The sequence below is a fragment of the Sparus aurata genome, chromosome 6 (assembly GCF_900880675.1).
Source record: "Sparus aurata chromosome 6, fSpaAur1.1, whole genome shotgun sequence".
NCBI classification, from domain to species: domain Eukaryota; kingdom Metazoa; phylum Chordata; class Actinopteri; order Spariformes; family Sparidae; genus Sparus; species Sparus aurata.
In genome coordinates this window covers 37,752,486-37,769,416 of record NC_044192.1, presented here as the reverse complement: position 1 = coordinate 37,769,416, position 16,931 = coordinate 37,752,486, and the positions used below count along the sequence as shown (strand labels likewise).

Below are 16,931 nucleotides of genomic sequence, written 5' to 3'. Positions count from 1 at the left end.
TGACTGATGAGGCTACAGTTTGTGCTGCTGTTGATCCAATTCTTATATGTCTAATTTTATTGGATTTATTCTTTATATTAAATAGATAACATAGGCAGTTAAAAGTAAACAATTAATTATACATTTCTGTAATACTCCCAACATCAGGCCCAGGTGTCGGTCATCAAAGCTGACACAAAAAACATCTGTCTTAAATTATCAGTCAGTTATTGATCCTGCTGGTCATTAGAAGCATTTTTTTTATTTATTTACATGGTAATCTGTACAAGTCACTTCGAACAGTATATTTGTGGGCAAGGGTCAGGACAGAGCAAACATGTATTAAGACCAAAAATCAGTGTCTTTTCTCAACAAAAAAAAGGAGAAAAAGGCAACTGAAGACAGCATTGTAGAACTGAAATACAGTGTTTGCCAATTATATAAAGAACATATAAACTTCAGAAGTCCCTGAGGTGTTCATTACAAATACCAGAGAGCACTTATCCAAGACTCATTGTTTCAAAGTATGCCCACTGAATAAAAGAACTGGTTTAAAAAGTACACACATTAAAATCAAACGTTATAAAACCACTTAAGGAAAGTCACAGGCAGAAGGTGCACTCCATAAGAAAATCTATAGACCACGTATACCTGATGGATAAAACAACCAAACGGTAAAAAGACCAATGAACTTTGGAAATGTTCTCTTAGATTCTGACCTGAGCTTTGTTGTCTGGGTCATAGTTGAAGTAACATTGATTTTAATGTCCTAATCTGGGATTTAGCTGGCAACAGATGTATTGTCTACTAACAGACATTCAAAAAATAAACATGTAGTTGAGGGCAGGCTACTTTAAGTGCAGCAGAATTCATTATTTCTATAATCAGCTTGCCATTCCCTTTGCATACACAGTATACACAAATGACTTCTCTCTCAGGTGATACATTCATCATTGCCAACATTTAACTTCCAGGAGTTCCTGACAGGATGTTCTTCACAGCTTTTTCTCCTTTTCACTTTTAGGAGCCTGAAAAATGTTCTGCTGATCATGGAACGACATGATATAAAACACAAACCAGGAACAATAAAAATAAAACATCTAATCCCTGTGGAATAATCCCTGTGCCATCAGGTAATCTAATGGGGAAGAAATTAAAGAGTAGATGTCTCCAATTTAAAGAACTAAAAATATGAACCTCAAGCTTAAAATAAGCTCAACTTTTAAGAAAAACGAAATTAAAAAACACTCCATGGAAGATAGTTACTGATGTTCTTCAATTCTAGGAAATATAGTAACAAGACATGGGTGTGGGTGACTAGTTGCGGTGGGGCTGTGATTGTGCTTGATGGAGCCCTCAGCTGTCAATCATCTCTGACAGTTCCTGCAGCAGGTCATCCTCTCCGATGCCAGGGTCCACGTCTTCCCCCTCCAAATGGTCCTCAGTGAATTCATTGATAAGCTCCTCAAAGTCATCCACAGCAGAGCTGGAGGCAGCAGCGCTGGAGGTGGATGCAGCTACGCTTGTTCTCCGTGATTTGGGTTGAGTGGGAGTCTTCAGCACTGGGCTGAAATGTACAGAGAGGCTTGTTATTTACTTAAGAGCTGCATTCATATCATTCCTGAGAAAAACATCAGAATGCCTTCCTTTAATTGTCTAAATTTGCTACAAACTACATGTTTGATGGAAAAGTTGGTATGGACAAAATAAAAAACTGATGTATGAGAGACTTTTTGTAACATTAAACAGTAACTTATTTCAGGAAGCCTGCCCGATTGACTGTACTAAATCAAAATTTCACTTTCCTCACTTGGAGAGTGACAAAATATTTGAGTACACATTCTAGTGTCAACCAAACATTTCAAGGTCAACTGTTATGGTGGTATGCTGCAATATCTTGGTTTCTATGTGATCACAAAATTATACAAATTCCATTAAAACATTTTTTTTAAATGTAGCAAGAGAAAGCCAAAGGGCATCCCCACACCCGCCTACAGATATTTGCTTGCATGAATCTGACATTATCAAGAAGTAAGTGTTCATTATATTTAAAGTTAAGGTATTAAGATCTACCTTTGGGGGACTGTACAGGCTTCTCTGACGGTCGGCTTGGTTTCTTGGTTCAGACCATGTTTGAAGACAGGGACAGTCTGGAGCTCCTCTCTCAGTGGGCTGGAGCTAGAGCCCGAGTCCAACAAAGTGCTGGGACTACAGGGAACAGCAGAGCTCAGCTGAGCCTCTGCACTGGAAGATGGGAACACCTGACAATAGAAGTCACTGGAGGTCAGTAACAGCCCTACAATATTTAAACTGAATGACAATTTAACTATAAGACAAAGACAAAAAGGACAAGTTACAACAGAGAAAAACAATCTTAGTATGTCTGTTTAACAAAAGGTTAATGTGTGAAGGACATGTTGAGTATATATGCAAAAATAAACTGTGGGAAATACAAAAACAAGGGAGGTATGCAAAATAATTGGTGGTTAAAAAAATGCAGGTAAAACGCGAGTGGAGCTTCAAACCAAATTTAATCTGGCCTCAACTTATCTTGTTGACCGCCAGGTCTCGAGGGGTAAGAGTTTGTTCTATATCCAGGGTGAAAAATCTGGGACATTGTTAGCTAATCAGCTGAGAGGACTCAAAGCAAAGAGTCATATGGAGGATGGTAAGGTTGCTTCGGATCATTCAGGAGTTACTACTCCAAACACACCTCTGAAATTTCTAACAATATTATATTAATGGATAATTTTCTGAATCAACTAAACATTCCCACGCTCTCTTGATGCAGAGCTGCAGTGAGGAGGATTTGACACAAACACGTACTGGGTGGACTGAGTTAGTGAACACAAACTGACTGAGATGACTGACTTTCATCTCAGCTCCATCCAACCTGTTCCTCACAAAAGTGATGTGATCTAAATTGTGAGTTTTGGGATCTGTTGGTTGCACCCTTAGTATTAAGTAACAGTGACAGTAATAATTAATAATGACATTTTCATTCATTTTTTTCACAGAGAGGGTCTGCTGGCCAATCGAGTGCTGCTGCCACTACAACTCATTCTACCACTGTAACGCAGACATTAAAGGACACGTTTTAAAAACAGGCTGCTTATGTGCCCTCATCACAAAAAGCAAATGACCTATTTTGCACAGTTTTGATACATTCTTTTATAATTATTTAATGTTGATTTTGCAGTGTTTTTTTAAGGTTTTGGATTTGGACTATTTTGATATATAATAAAATATATTTAAATATAAATCTCATTTTAAAAAATACCACGGTATATCGATAACCATGATAATTTTGGTCACTATTACCGAGGGGTGAAATTTTCATACCGTTACATCCCTAAAGAGGAGATAGATGCAGCTATTTCCTCGCTGCGGTCAGGAAAATCCCCGGGACCCGACGGGTTTCCCACAGAATTCTTTAAGACATTTTCCTCACTACTTTCGTCACAGCTTAGCACAGTGCTGTCCGACTCATTCAAGTAGAGTAAGCTTCCGACATCATCTGATGAAGCATGTATCACCCTTATTGCAAAGAAAGACAAGGATCCGACGGAGTGTTCATCATATAGGCCAATCTCTATTAAATGTTGATGTTAAAATTCTGGCTAAAGTTTTGGCCCGAAGACTGGAGAACTTATTACATTTTATATCTCCCCTCTGGTGAAACTCCTGAATGTGTCCTTTCTCTAGACGAAGAGAAAGTGTTTGACCGGATAGAGTGGGCATATTTATTTGAAACTTTAAAAAAAAATTGGCTTCAGTCTGAATTTTATCACCTGGATAAAATTACTATACTCAAGCCCCACTGCTTCGGTCCTTACCAACTCTCAGCTGTCACAACCCTTTAGCCTCTATTGGGGAACCTGACATGGGTGCCCCCTACTATTTGACTTGGCCATAGAGCCACTGGCGATAGCAATCCGCAGCTGCAAGAATATTTCTGGTATATGGAGGAATGGAGTAGAACATAAGGTGGCTCTATACGCAGACGACTTGGTAAGTTTTATCTCACGTCCAGATAGCTCTCTACCCGCCATGTTGTCTCTAATGAATGATTTTAGCCAGTTCTCAGGATACAAATTAAATTTGAATAAATCAGAACTTTTGCCTGTCAGTGAGGGGTTGCCAGCATCAGACTACTCCAACTTCCCTTTGAGGATTGTGGAAAATAAATTCACTTACCTTGGTATTATAGTTAAGAGTCTTTTCAAAGAAAATTTTCTTACTTTGCTAAACCACACAAGACGGTGCCTGACGCAGTGGTTGCCCCTTTCTATGTCCTTGGTTGGCAGAATTAACTCCATCAAAATGAATATTCTCCCTATATTTTTGTATGTCTTACAATCAGTACAGACCTTCATTCCTAAATCATTTTTTGATACATTAGATTCTGTTATATCATCCAATATATGGAAAGGAAAGCACCCTTGGCTAAATAAGGTCCATCTCCAAAGGCCTATGGGAGGGGGAGGTATGGCACTGCCTAATTTTCGTTTTTATTATTGGGCAGCCAACATCCGCTGTCTTGATTTTTGGTCACATTTTCACAATCAATCTGACTGCCCTTCATGGGTGGCATTGGAATTGGGTCCTGTTAAAAACTTTTCAGTTCCAGCACTTCTTGGATCTAAACTTCCTCTCCCACCAAATAAGCTCATAGATAATCAAGTTGTCGGGCATACGTTGAGGGTGTGGGCTCAGTTCAAGAAACATTTTGGCCTCTCTGATTTTTGCCTCTCAGAGACTTGGGTATGGAGCGTTTCAGGGATGTTTTCATAGATAAAAGTTTTGTATCATTTGAGCAACTAGCTGAAAAGTTAAATCTCCCAAAGTATCACTTTTTCAGGTATCTACAAATAAGATACTTTCTCCGTTGTCAGATACCAAGCTTCCCTCAGACACCTGATGTGAACAATGATGATGCACTTCTAAATTTACAGCCATCTCGCAGGGGTTTGATTTCTATTATCTACAATTAACTGCTAGGCAAAAGGCAGGCCCCAATCCACAACATTAAATTCGCATGGGAGCAAGATCTGAATCCATCTTTGTCAGAGGACATGTGGGACGCAATTTTTAAATTGATTAACTCAACCTCTCTGTGTGCCCGTCAATGCTTGTTGCAATTCAAAGTTGTACACAGGACCCATATATCCAAAACCAAATTATCTTGCTCTTACCCAGATGCAGATCCCAGTTGCGACAAATGTAAGAGAGAGGAGGCTTAACTTATCCACACGTTTTGGACATGTCTTAGCCTTGAGAAATACTGGAGGGAAGTTTTCCAAACCTTATGCCTAATTGTAAATTTGGACATGGAACCGAACCCTCTGCTCGCTCTTTTCGGAACCACGGGCGAGGTCGATGTGCGCCTGACCCCAGCTAAACGGCGAACTCTGTCTTTGGCTTCTCTCATGGCCAGACGTGCAATATTGCTTATGTGGAGAGATGCTGCCCTGCCCACCCACACACAATGGTTGAGAGATGTCATGTCTTGTTTAAACCTTGAAAAAATACATTACTCAATCCTTAACTCCAAAGACAAGTTTCAACAAGTGTGGGGACCTTTTCTGGAATTATTTCATAATTCTCAAACTACCTAGGGACTTGATCCCTCACTCACACTTTGTACACTTGATATTGTTGACATGGAGACAGAACGCAAACTGGCCCTCTCTCCAATGCCTGCTCTTGGCTCATCTGTGGGTTCATAATCAATATATATTTTTACTTCTTTATTTTATTTTATTTTATTACTTTCTTTGAGTTAAACCTGACTTCCAGCTGTTACCTGTTCTACTCCAGGAATCAAGCACAATTGGTCAATTTGTCCTGTTTATTCCTCTACGTATGAGTCTGGCTAGGTAATGATGTGTAGGGGGGAGGAGGTGTAGAGGGGCTAGATAAGATTTCATGTTTTGCGCTCTTGTTCTATGTTGTTGTGTTTTTCCTCCCTACTGTGGATGAACAGGATCATCTTTCTCGACCTATGTGTTGACTGTGCACTTTATAAACTCCCTGTACTCATTTTATGCTTGTTCTTTATATTTGTGTAAAAACTCAATAAAAATTTCTTTGAGAAACAAAAAATGCAGGTAGATAAATATAAAAATGAGTGAAATATGCAGAAAAGAGGAAAAACTTGGAAATATACAAGCAAACAAAAAAATGTGCCACATCAAACTAATTACAGACATGAAACATCATTTAAGAAACATGATATGATCAGTGTGCCAGCCTACCTGTGTGTCTCTGCATGTCGTCCCCTGCAGTGGCTCCTCCAGCAGTGTGGAGGCACTGTTCAGAGGTTTAACAGCAGCCACAGCAGACCGCGCTGCTCCTCTCCTCTTCTGGCCTGGTTTCACCTGCACCGCAGGCTTCACGACAGACGGCTTCACATTCAGTTTGGGCCTCACTAAAAAAGCAAAGAATTAATTATATATCACTAATACGTTAAATTCTTCATCTTCCCTTTCTATTATTCTTGTGGAAGATGTACCTTTGTACTAGTCTGACACACAGGAAGCAGGCTGTTGGTATAAGCCTGCAATTGACTGATTATTCCAGTCAAGTTTTTCATACCCTTCTGCTATCTGCATGTTGCATATTACCTTTTAGAGGGGGCACCATTGCTGCACCCTGGGCTTAATACTGCCTAAGACTGTTGTGACTGGTTAAGAAATACAAACGAGCCACAGCACTTTCCCATCTTGACAGAAAGATCATGGATGACCTTTCTTCACTCAGCACTAAAACATACAATCAGGTCTTTCCCCACAGGTGCCTGCGTTTCCTGCCTATCCAAGTCTAAGCTGAGCCGCCTTAATCTTTGACAGAAACATGGGTTGCAAAATGAAGCACTAACAAGAGTTTAAGGTGCAGTACCTTTGGTGTCTGTAGTGTGTTCTGGAGAATTCTTGTGTTTACTGTTGAGTGTTTTCTCAGCAGTAGGGGTGTCTGCAGCAGGACCCTGAGGAGCCGGTCTGGTCTGCTTGGCTGGTGAAGATGTGGTGGAGCTCCTTGTGTTTTTGTGTGGGATCTCCCTTGAGCTGTTGGGGCTCTGTGAGCAAGACTCAGTCTCATCCTCAAAAGCAGAAGAGCTCAGCTTCACAGGGACTGAGGTAACAGCAGCTCCTCTGGTACAAGGAGTACTGCTGCTGTTCAGAGGAGTCTTGGATTTGAGGGGGATCAGTTTACGAACAGGGACCTTTTGGTCTGGAAGGGTATTGTCAGGGGCCGGAGTGGCGGAGGAAGGTGATGAAGAGCCTGGTGGCGTAAGACTGTCTTTAGCAGGAACCTTCCTCTTCAGCGTTCCTTCAGCGGTCTGTTTCTGACAGGGTTCTGCTTCAGTTGAGCCTTTGTCCTGTTCCTCCATTTCCTGCTTGCGAAAGCGTTTCTCCCGCATGATCTCCTCAAAGGTCTTGACCTTGACACTGTTACCATAGGCGTTGGTTGTCTAGAAAAAAACAGGAGAATTCCAATCACACAAAGTCAACAGAATAACAAGCAACTAGAGCCCAACCAATTTATCAGTCTGCCAATTTGATCCTTTACATGGGCATGTCTGTATCAGCTGATTTGTTTTCCGATATGTTCTAATATGAAAACTTTATTTGACAGACGATATAGTGCAGAAAACAATGTTTGGAGTTTAAAATGGTGTCATCATGTACTTTGTGCAGCAGAGTGCGTCTGACTTCAACATTAAGTGTCTATCCATGGTCATTATGCTTGATTTTTGATGATCTATGTACTAGTAATAACAATCGTGGCGACAACATTTTACAGTCTGCAAATGAAGATAAGAAACTGCCACAGCAGTGAGCCTGCTTTCTTTTTTTCAGCAGAACAGAGATATACTCCATGAAAGAACATTAACATATGATATTGTATAAAATAACATTTAATTATAGTAGAAAAAAAAGAGTAAAGTTGGAGTGGGCTACTATTATAAATATGCACCATATATAGTTTCAATTATTATTATTATTATTATTATTATTATTATTATTATTATTATTATTATTATTATTATTATTATTATTATTAGTAGTAGTAGTAGTAGTAGTAGTATTTTTCTGCATATTCTTGACTTTGAATGGGAGCATCTGTAACGCTGCAGTTTCTCGTCGGGCATCAATGAAGTATTTCTGAGTCATATTATGAAGTCAGTTATTTAAACTTAAATTTAATTAAACAAGTTGACAGTATGGTAGAAAGATGCGAACGCTCGTCAACGTTAGTCGGGGGGGGGGGGGGGGGGGAGGGGAGGAGACATGGACAGACGGTCATCAACTCCGTCTGGGGAGAACCCTGCTTAGGCGGGAGGCAAAAATGCTTGGGCGCCGCGCCTAAGCCGTATAATGGCAGGAAAAACCCTGTAAAGTTCACTTCATTGACTCGTATTAGTTCACAGGGCTGAGCTTCCTCCTCCAATATGGCGGCGACGTCGACGTACGGTCCAGCGCTCAATGAGGCGTCTATGTATATATGTCTATATGTGTCTATGGTGCGACCCACAGCCGGTGAGTTTCCAAACCAGGAAACAGCTGATCACAGCAGTCAGTCCATCACATCATCCGCTGACGTCATGATGAACAACTGGACAGCCGCTGAGATCCAGGAGACGCTAGCGTCTCCTCGGTCTCTGTCGCTGTCTTCGTTGTCCGCTTGTTGTTGTAGCGGCAAGTTACTACTAGGGCTGGGCGATTAATCGAATTTTGATCGCAATTTCGATTTTGGCTTCTCACGATCATGAAAACACTGTAATCGAAGAAAAACGATTAACGTGCCACCGCGTGTCATGTTTGCAAATTACCGCGCTGTAAATGCACAGTGAACGCACCTGTGTCGCCTGCAGCTGCAGCAGTGAGTGTGTGGATCAATTGTGGAACGAGCGATTGACTACATGGCAGAAAAGCAGACTGAGCCTTTAGTTGAAAAGAAAGGTAGGACAACTTCGGTCATTTGGAGACATTTTGGCTTCAAATCGTCGGACGTGGAGCAGAAGGAGATTGTTTGCAAAGACTGTCACACTGTCGTGTCTGCACCCCAGGGCAACACGACACATTTATTTAACCATAAAGTGGTCTATGATAAAGTATTGAAGGAGCAAAAGACCCAAAAAAGTCCAAGAGCGTCAACTTCAGCTACAGCCACCGCCACCGCAACACAGTCCTCCATTGAGGACACTCTTTACAGTGCCGCTCCATATCCCACCAGCTCCCAGCGACAGCGAGAGATACGGAGGCTGTGACATTCATGCTAGCTGAGGACATGTGCCCTATCAGTACAGTTAGCAACCCAGGCTTCAAGACACTGGTCAACACTTTGGACAAGCGGTACGAGTTGCCATCACGCCAACATACAAATATTATCATTTACTTTTTTACTTGTTACTAATCTATCTGGTTGTTCTTCTAAAAGTTATATTTAAAGTTGAGTTTTGGTGGCTCAATAAATACTTTTTTTGAAATCAGTGAATAATCGTGTTTATTAATCGTGATTTCAATATCAATCAAAATAATTGTGATTATTATTTTTAGCATAATCGCCCAGCCCTAGTTACTACCGGTCGCTACTTTCAAATTAAAAGCCCCCCGCTAAGAACCCAGTTCTAAACTCCAATGGGGTGCAATGTAAAGCTCTTATTTTGAAGACAAATTCGTTGTCTTTCTGACAGAGAATGCAACATACTTTACGTTCAGTCCATGTCCCGTCCATACCCTGATAGGCTAAATGTTGGCATGCTCAAGGTGCATGCATGGCGCATGTAAACAAAATGATTTTTCTTATTCATCGTGTGTCAGGCAGTCTTTTGTGATGTGTTTATTGCACATGTTCATATCGCGATGACGATGAAAATTCGATTGATCGGGCAGCCCTAATCTAATATTGGCATATTTTCCACTCTTAGATTGGTATTGGTCTAAAAAAAAAAAAAATCACATATTGGTCGGACTCTACAAGCAACCACAACCAATACTGCACTGTCTTAATGCCATACCTCAGGAGAAACAGTGGAAGTTTCCAGTAGCCTTTCTGTCGCTTCAGCACTCTTCTCTTCTGTTGTGATGTTTCCTGCTGAAATCAACAGAAATTTCATTTTAAAAATTCAGCAACATGGTACGTCAGATGAGCCAAATTCAAAATGTAATTCAATTTGAGAGATACTGATAGTAAAATTCACTGTATGCAATATTTGTGTCAACACACAAGGAACATAACTACAAAGGCTCAAGACAAGCACTGCCTTACTTTGGGAAGCCAGTTTCTTGATGCGCAGTAGACGAGGCTTCTTTGCACCGTTCTCAGTATCAGAGCTCTTCTTGTTTTCAGCCTCATGCGCCTGCTGAGCCTGCAGCCTTGCTGCCTTCTCCCTGCGGATCTCCTCCAGGGTCTTTACTCTGACTCCTTCCACATTTATGGCCTTATGACAAGGCCCAGCTGAGTTACACTCTCCCTGGCTCTTGCCTGGAGCGTTCTCCACAGTGTGCTTAGCTTTCTTGGGGCTGGGGCTCTGCTCCTGCTGCTCATCCTGTCTTTTCTTCCTAGCATGAAGGATCTCTGAGAATGTTTTGATGTGAGTTATAGAGTGGTCTCTATTGGTGATTGCTCGTTTCACACCCTTGGCGGTTTTGGTATTATTGATTTCATGAGCCCCGACTGAAGGGCCTTCTTTGGACTGAGACTTTGCTGCCTTCTCCTGTCTGATCTCCTCCAGAGTTTTGATGCGGATCTGCTCAGGAGCTTTCTTTGGCTCTGCGTTGGTTTCAGCTGTTGTGAAAATCCAGGGACAATAACAAACAATGTTTTAATCACTCTGCATAATTAACATCTTTCCAAAAATAATAATCAATGTCAACCTCTCATGTCCTTCAGATCTGTTACCTGGTTGAGTTGCAACAGATCCAGCAGACAATCCAAGTCTTTCCTTAATTGGCTTCATAGCTACAGAAGCCGAAGGAAGAGAACTGATTCAATAAACATAATTAATTCTAGACTATAAATTATGAGCCACATGAAAACAACATGAACAGAACATAGCTCTTTCCAACCTAAGCTACATCCTCCATCATCAGCATGAAGTAAAAGGCTACAGGTGTCCTCATACTCACCCTTCTGCGGGGGCATTACTGGCTCCTCGCCGTCCACAACTTTTCCCAGACGCTCAGCCAGACTCCTTTTCAGTGGAACGGCTTCTCCACTTTTTCCATCTACAACAAGGACAAGTCATGAGCTTCTAATCTGAATTCTTATGATAATCATTGTAAGCACTGCACTGATATCTGCTGACAACATGCAACATGAGAAAAAATTTACCAGAGTGGGGAATCTTCCTGCCAAGCCTTTCAGCCACACTGCCTCTTGGTCTCATGGTCTCTTCAAAAATAAGTGGACCTGGGTTAAAACAGGGACCATGTGCTGGGTAAGAGAAGGGTACTGATGATTTCGCTGCGCTTTATGACTGAAGGTAACAATTACTGTAGAATCTTTTTTTTTTATCTGCTTGACATTAACAGTGCTACTACTATTAACATTAGCAATAGCTGTCTATCCAACAGTCAACCTAGCATGAGTTTTCACAAGTTTTCTAGGTTTCATTTTAGTCAATAGTTAGGTTTCCAACTCCCTGAAATATGACAATCTCACAAGTTCATGCTCTTTACCATCTCTCGCCTCATAGAGGATTGGTTGAAAAATTGACTGTCTGTTTTCTTTCTCTCCGTTGTCTGAGGTTTCAGCACTCTGGATGGGGTAACCAGCTCTCTTCATGCTGGCCTTCAGGGCCTTCCTCAGCCTGATCTCCTCTAGGGTGCTCACTCCAAAGTTCAATGAATCACCTGTCAAGACACAACATGACCACCCACCCACAAACACAAACACACACGACTTGAGAATAGTAGCTTTGGTCACAAATTCTGATGAATTATGACTCCAAACTTTAGTCCCTGGTAACAGTCTCACCTGATTTGTGTAGTTTTCTAGGAGAAGGCCCAACTTTGCCGTCCTCTCCCTCCTCTGAGACTGGATCTGGAAACATAAACATATGAGCTGTAAAGACCATACGGAATATCCTTTCTCAAAATAAAGACAAAGAAGTAATTCTGAGATTAAATCCAGCTCACCATCTTCATCTTCATCATCATCTGCTGGATTAATCACCACTGGTGGGTGGGTGGGACTCGGAACTGGCTCCTGAGCTTCTGTCTTGATGATCCCTCTGAGCTGGGGATTGGCTGCAGTGGGAAGAGGGGCAGCTGGTGGGAGAGCTGGTTCCTCAAGCGGCTGCTCCTTGTTCTTGCTTTGAACTGGAAGAATTCCATCAATTACCAATACCATCTTTCAAAAGTGGATGGCAAAACCACGTTTCATGTCTTAGTTTGGTTGCTTAAATAAAGCCCACTCACTTTTATCAGGTGGGACAAACGAGCCATCAATGTAGCGGGGCCTTTCATGGAAGAAGGCACAGTGTGGCTTCTGACAGCCGGCTGCTTGGTTCTCCCAATAACAAGGTATCTCCTTTCGATTTTTCTGTTTAGATAAAAGAGATTGACATGTAAGAGCATGCAGAGAGAGCAAGCTGAGAGGAGGCAGGCTGACCCCAATTGAGTCCGATCAGGTGTCCATAAAAGTGGCACCAATACATGTGACAGGACAACTGAATTCAAAAGAGTGTAAAAAAAACTGTATAAGATCGTTTCAAGACCTTTAAAATATTTACAATCTGATCCTAGTTTAGCACTCAGTAAATCACGTCACTAATCACGTCATTAATCATGGTATTGTTTCTCCTAGCAAAATGAGGTTTGTTCAAAAATGATTCAAGTGTGTGGCCTGAATACATGGTAGAGTCTGGACTTTAGATTTCAATTGTATCTATCTCAGATATTAAAGAGAATGAGCCAATATTTCAATCGCCCTTATCCCCAAGGGAAGCATTTCGATTCATCACAGATTTTAGAAATCTACTGGACAAAGACAGATAAAACTCACCAACAGTCAACGGACTTAAATTCTTCTTTAGAGTAGTAACTGTTAATGTAAGTTTATATTAATGCCAGTCTTTTGTGAACCTCACTCATTGCAATGTAGCATACTGAATTGGCTTGGCTTGTTATGCGATTGCTTTTACAGTGCAGTCCAGTAATAGCCATGCAAGACAGACACAGCCTTGAATGGGCAAAGCTTGAAGGAAACATTTTGAGCATTGTTCATATTAAAATGCATGTTCGAAATTTCTTACTGTGATCTCCATATGGCGAAACTTGCACACAGTACGGAAGCAGCGTCCCTCCTGCCAGAGGTTGCAGACGGTCTCATTGCCCATAGCTGCCTCACAGTGTCTAAAGGGGCAGCTGTCCCCCTGTACAATAAATGAAACACAGTAAGGCTCATAGACTTTCTTCTGGTCAAACCAAGTGTTAACATGGTAGCTTTGTGCTCAAACGTTGCCTACTTTAGTGCAGGTGGAATAATAGAAGAAGTAGCAGTCATCTCCATGGTTGGTCATAGTAATGCTGGTATGCGTCTTGAGTGACGGGGGGGATGAGGTTATGACCTTTAAATCCAGCAGCTGGTTCTCTTCAGGGCCAACAGGACTCTCCCTGATAACACAGAATGAAGCAACACATGAGTTGGAGTAATCGAATATCAAATCACTTCAAACATGTATCATGTAACATTAATACCAACAAGGCATACCTGCAATTTATTTTTCATACAAAATACTGTGACTTGCTCCAACCTGTACATTTGGGATTCTTACTAGAATCAAGTACAATATCTTGTAGTTAGATAATACAAAATTGACTCATTCATGTATTTTGAATGCAATCATAAATGCAAAAGACATGTAAAAATTATGATCACATGAGATGCAAAACTGGCACTACTAAGACAAGAAGGGAAGCAGTTATTTTAAGGCAGCAGGATACTTGAGATGAAATTGACCATGTGCAAATTTGAACCCCAGTCTGCCATAGGGCTCCAGACAAACATACATGTCCTCAGTGTGACCTAAGCTCTGTCTGTAGAACTGTTCTGACAGGCCCTTGCCTGCAGTTATGTGTGAGGGTTTATTTCTTTGATTACATGATTTAAAGTTGAGTATCTCTTCGAGGACAGGGCTTGTTCTGGAAAACCCTTTGCGCACACAGGGAAAATCTCCATATTTCAGAATGTTGTTCAGAGTCGTAAATCATATAAGAAATAAAACAGAAAAACATGGGACACAATTGATTATTTGACCCGGTGACCAATCAGTGATGTTTTTTCTGTGGGAAGTAGACACAGCTCCTAAACATGTTCAGTTAAAATGGTCACTATGCCTCCACACACTACACAACTGGTCATTCGGTCAGTACAAACCAGACAGTTTTGATACTGTTTTTAGCATGATGCCACCTTTACCTGAGGTGGCTGAGAAGATGTCTCCCTCTTGAACGCACTGCTGGCAGGGTGTCTCCGTGGTGGTATGGAGTCCTGAAGGAACACTTGATCCGTGAGATAAGAGGAAAAGGGGGGTGGGTCGCCCAGAGACACTTGTCTTCCTACGACATCCCATTTTTGAGACTCTCTGAGACATCATTATCTCCGCCAGACTGCTAAACACTACTGATGGTGGGTGCAATAGAGTCTTTGGGGGATTTTTTTTTTTTATCATTTTTTATTAATAGGTGTAACCAATGAAAAGAAAGAAATATGGGGATATAAACAGCCAGAAACGAAAAAATAGATCCAAAAATGCTTAAATTGATGTGGAAAAAAGGGGATAAAGGTTGGATGGTGGGTGAAAAAAAAATCTTCAGCTTCTTCATGGGCTTGAGAGAAAAAAAAGGCATTCAAACTTCTAGAGACTTTCAGCTGTTGATTACCAAAGCTGAAGAGAAAAAAAAATCTTCTGCCAATGTATTCTGAAGGGGGGCAAGCTATCCATATCCAGGGATTCCAACAAAGGGCCAAGAGGATGGTTTTAAACCTATAAATCAATCAAAAACACTTCCCATGGAACTGAAAAGAGGTTATTAAGAGAGAGGCAGATTTGCACAAATACAAATGAGACATTTCAACAAAGATGAACAGAAAGCATTATTAGACAATTTGCTCTCACCAAGGACATCCGAGTAAGCTAAATTCTAGCTTACTAGGTTAGACCAGAGGTCCAGCTTAGTTGACAAACTCACTGTCAATATGCTGCTAGATCAACCCATGTTTACAAAGCTCAAGTAGCGTTATCTACTCTAGAATAGAGAACATTTAAATTTGCGGTTTTCTGACGCCCAGACCTGGGCTTTTTATTTACTCTAGACATGGAGGACTTAGTTCGAAACTGATGATCAGCCTGAAAAACTACAACTCTGGCTTCCATCTTGAGGGACAGGGAAAATGCAATCCTAAGTAACCAAATAGCATTCACACGAAAATAACATTTAATAAATGTACCGATTTGCGACACAAGTAGAACTTAAACAGTCTATCTGTCTAGGGTCACAACATTAACGGTAGTCGTTCATCTTAAATTACGGGTAAAATATCTGCGACAGCTGATTGCAGTCGACGTTTCTTGGCAAACAAGATATGTTACAGGTCACCTTCAATGTTGCCTTAGGATATGTATGGTCAAGCTTATAAACCAAGACAGTCAATGAAACAATGACATACTTACTGTTTAATAAAAAGTAGCCCAAAGCTAGCTGGAACGAACTGAGAGCGATTCCCAGCAATGACGAAACACACTGACTTACTGTATAGAGATTGGCAAATATTAGAATGTCAGCTAAATATCCTAAATAATAAAGTGTTAATTTCAGTAACCCTTGCTAAGTAGTAAGTGTTAACAGAACACTGTTTATGTTATATGCTCAACAACTGAAAAAGTATAATCGTACAGTTAATATTTTAGCTAATGCTAACGTTACAAAACAGAGGCCTACCGAAACCACCAATCTTTCGCGACCTTATCGTTAGTTTTTATTTTGTCTTCACTGTGGTATTCACTCTTTATATATTCTAACACTACGCTGTAACAGGCAGGTATATTGTGAAAACAACGTATGCAGTCTTAATTACCAGTTTCAGTTAAAAAAAATATTTTTTTTTAAATGTGGTGTTGGCAAGAGTCCGTCCCTGCTCGTTGACTGCCGCAGCGGCACTGAAGCAAAATGGCGGCAGCAAACGAGATGAAAATACAAGGGAGGACCACCAAGTGTGCTGCGTTCGGGTCAACTGGAAATATTGTAAATTCGAGAACTCTTCTAAAAGTTTACAGCCCACGGTGCTCCTAGTTGTGGCATGGCCCACTTGCTGTCTCCCACTATGATCCAGAAGGAAATGTAGGCTACTTTATTAGTTCACGACGACCAAACAGTAAATTATACTGAATCATTATTGCATCAACAATAATAATCCAACAACACAATCTACAGCATCATTTAATTTTTTATTTTCTATGTAATTTGTTGGGCTGTCTTTGTGGGTACAATTTAGCAATTATGTGCTAATTTATCACCTGTACCGTTCACGTTGCAATCAAGATTATTTCCACAAGGGAGCAGTGGAAGCCACTTTTCATGTGGCGGATGTGCCTGCATGACGCCTCTGTGTTGTTGATGTTCGGAACATTTATGTGGCAGTCTTGTTTATGTAAAGGCCTGCTTGAAACTAATAATTCAAATATTACAAACATTAACAGAGGCAGTAAGACTGTACGTCGGGTAAAACCGGGTTTAATGTCACGTCCTTGGGTAAACTTGCAGTAATTATAAGGTGACGTCTTTCATTGATCAAATTTTAGGATTCTACCATTACCTCTACCACTACTACCACTACTACAACTACTACTACTACTACTACTACGACCACTACTACTGCTACTACAATAATAACAATAATAATAATTATAATCATCATCATCATCATCATCATCATTATTATTA

At 40.8% G+C, this 16,931-nt stretch overlaps 1 protein-coding gene across 6 annotated transcripts; it reads right to left on the bottom strand.

Moving 5' to 3' along the window:
* Positions 1-219: 219 nt before the first annotated feature.
* On the bottom strand, positions 220-16,174 carry zc3h11a (zinc finger CCCH-type containing 11A). 6 transcript variants are annotated; one of them, XM_030419443.1, is made up of 18 exons: positions 16,066-16,174; positions 15,662-15,739; positions 14,407-14,478; positions 13,454-13,601; positions 13,241-13,360; positions 12,405-12,528; positions 12,123-12,305; positions 11,962-12,027; positions 11,664-11,837; positions 11,317-11,394; positions 11,112-11,210; positions 10,885-10,944; positions 10,252-10,770; positions 10,001-10,077; positions 6,880-7,450; positions 6,237-6,409; positions 2,053-2,240; positions 220-1,546 (listed from the first exon to the last, which is right to left on the bottom strand). In XM_030419443.1, the coding sequence occupies exons 4-18, from the start codon at positions 13,505-13,507 to the stop codon at positions 1,336-1,338; spliced, it is 2,697 nt and encodes an 898-aa protein (XP_030275303.1). In that variant the 5' UTR covers positions 13,508-13,601; positions 14,407-14,478; positions 15,662-15,739; positions 16,066-16,174; the 3' UTR covers positions 220-1,335. The 6 variants fall into 6 exon arrangements, with proteins under 6 accessions (XP_030275303.1, XP_030275302.1, XP_030275304.1 ...); XM_030419442.1 differs by having other exon boundaries at positions 15,662-16,159; XM_030419444.1 differs by lacking the exon at positions 15,662-15,739 and having other exon boundaries at positions 16,066-16,143.
* Between the last annotated feature and the right edge of the window lie 757 nt (positions 16,175-16,931).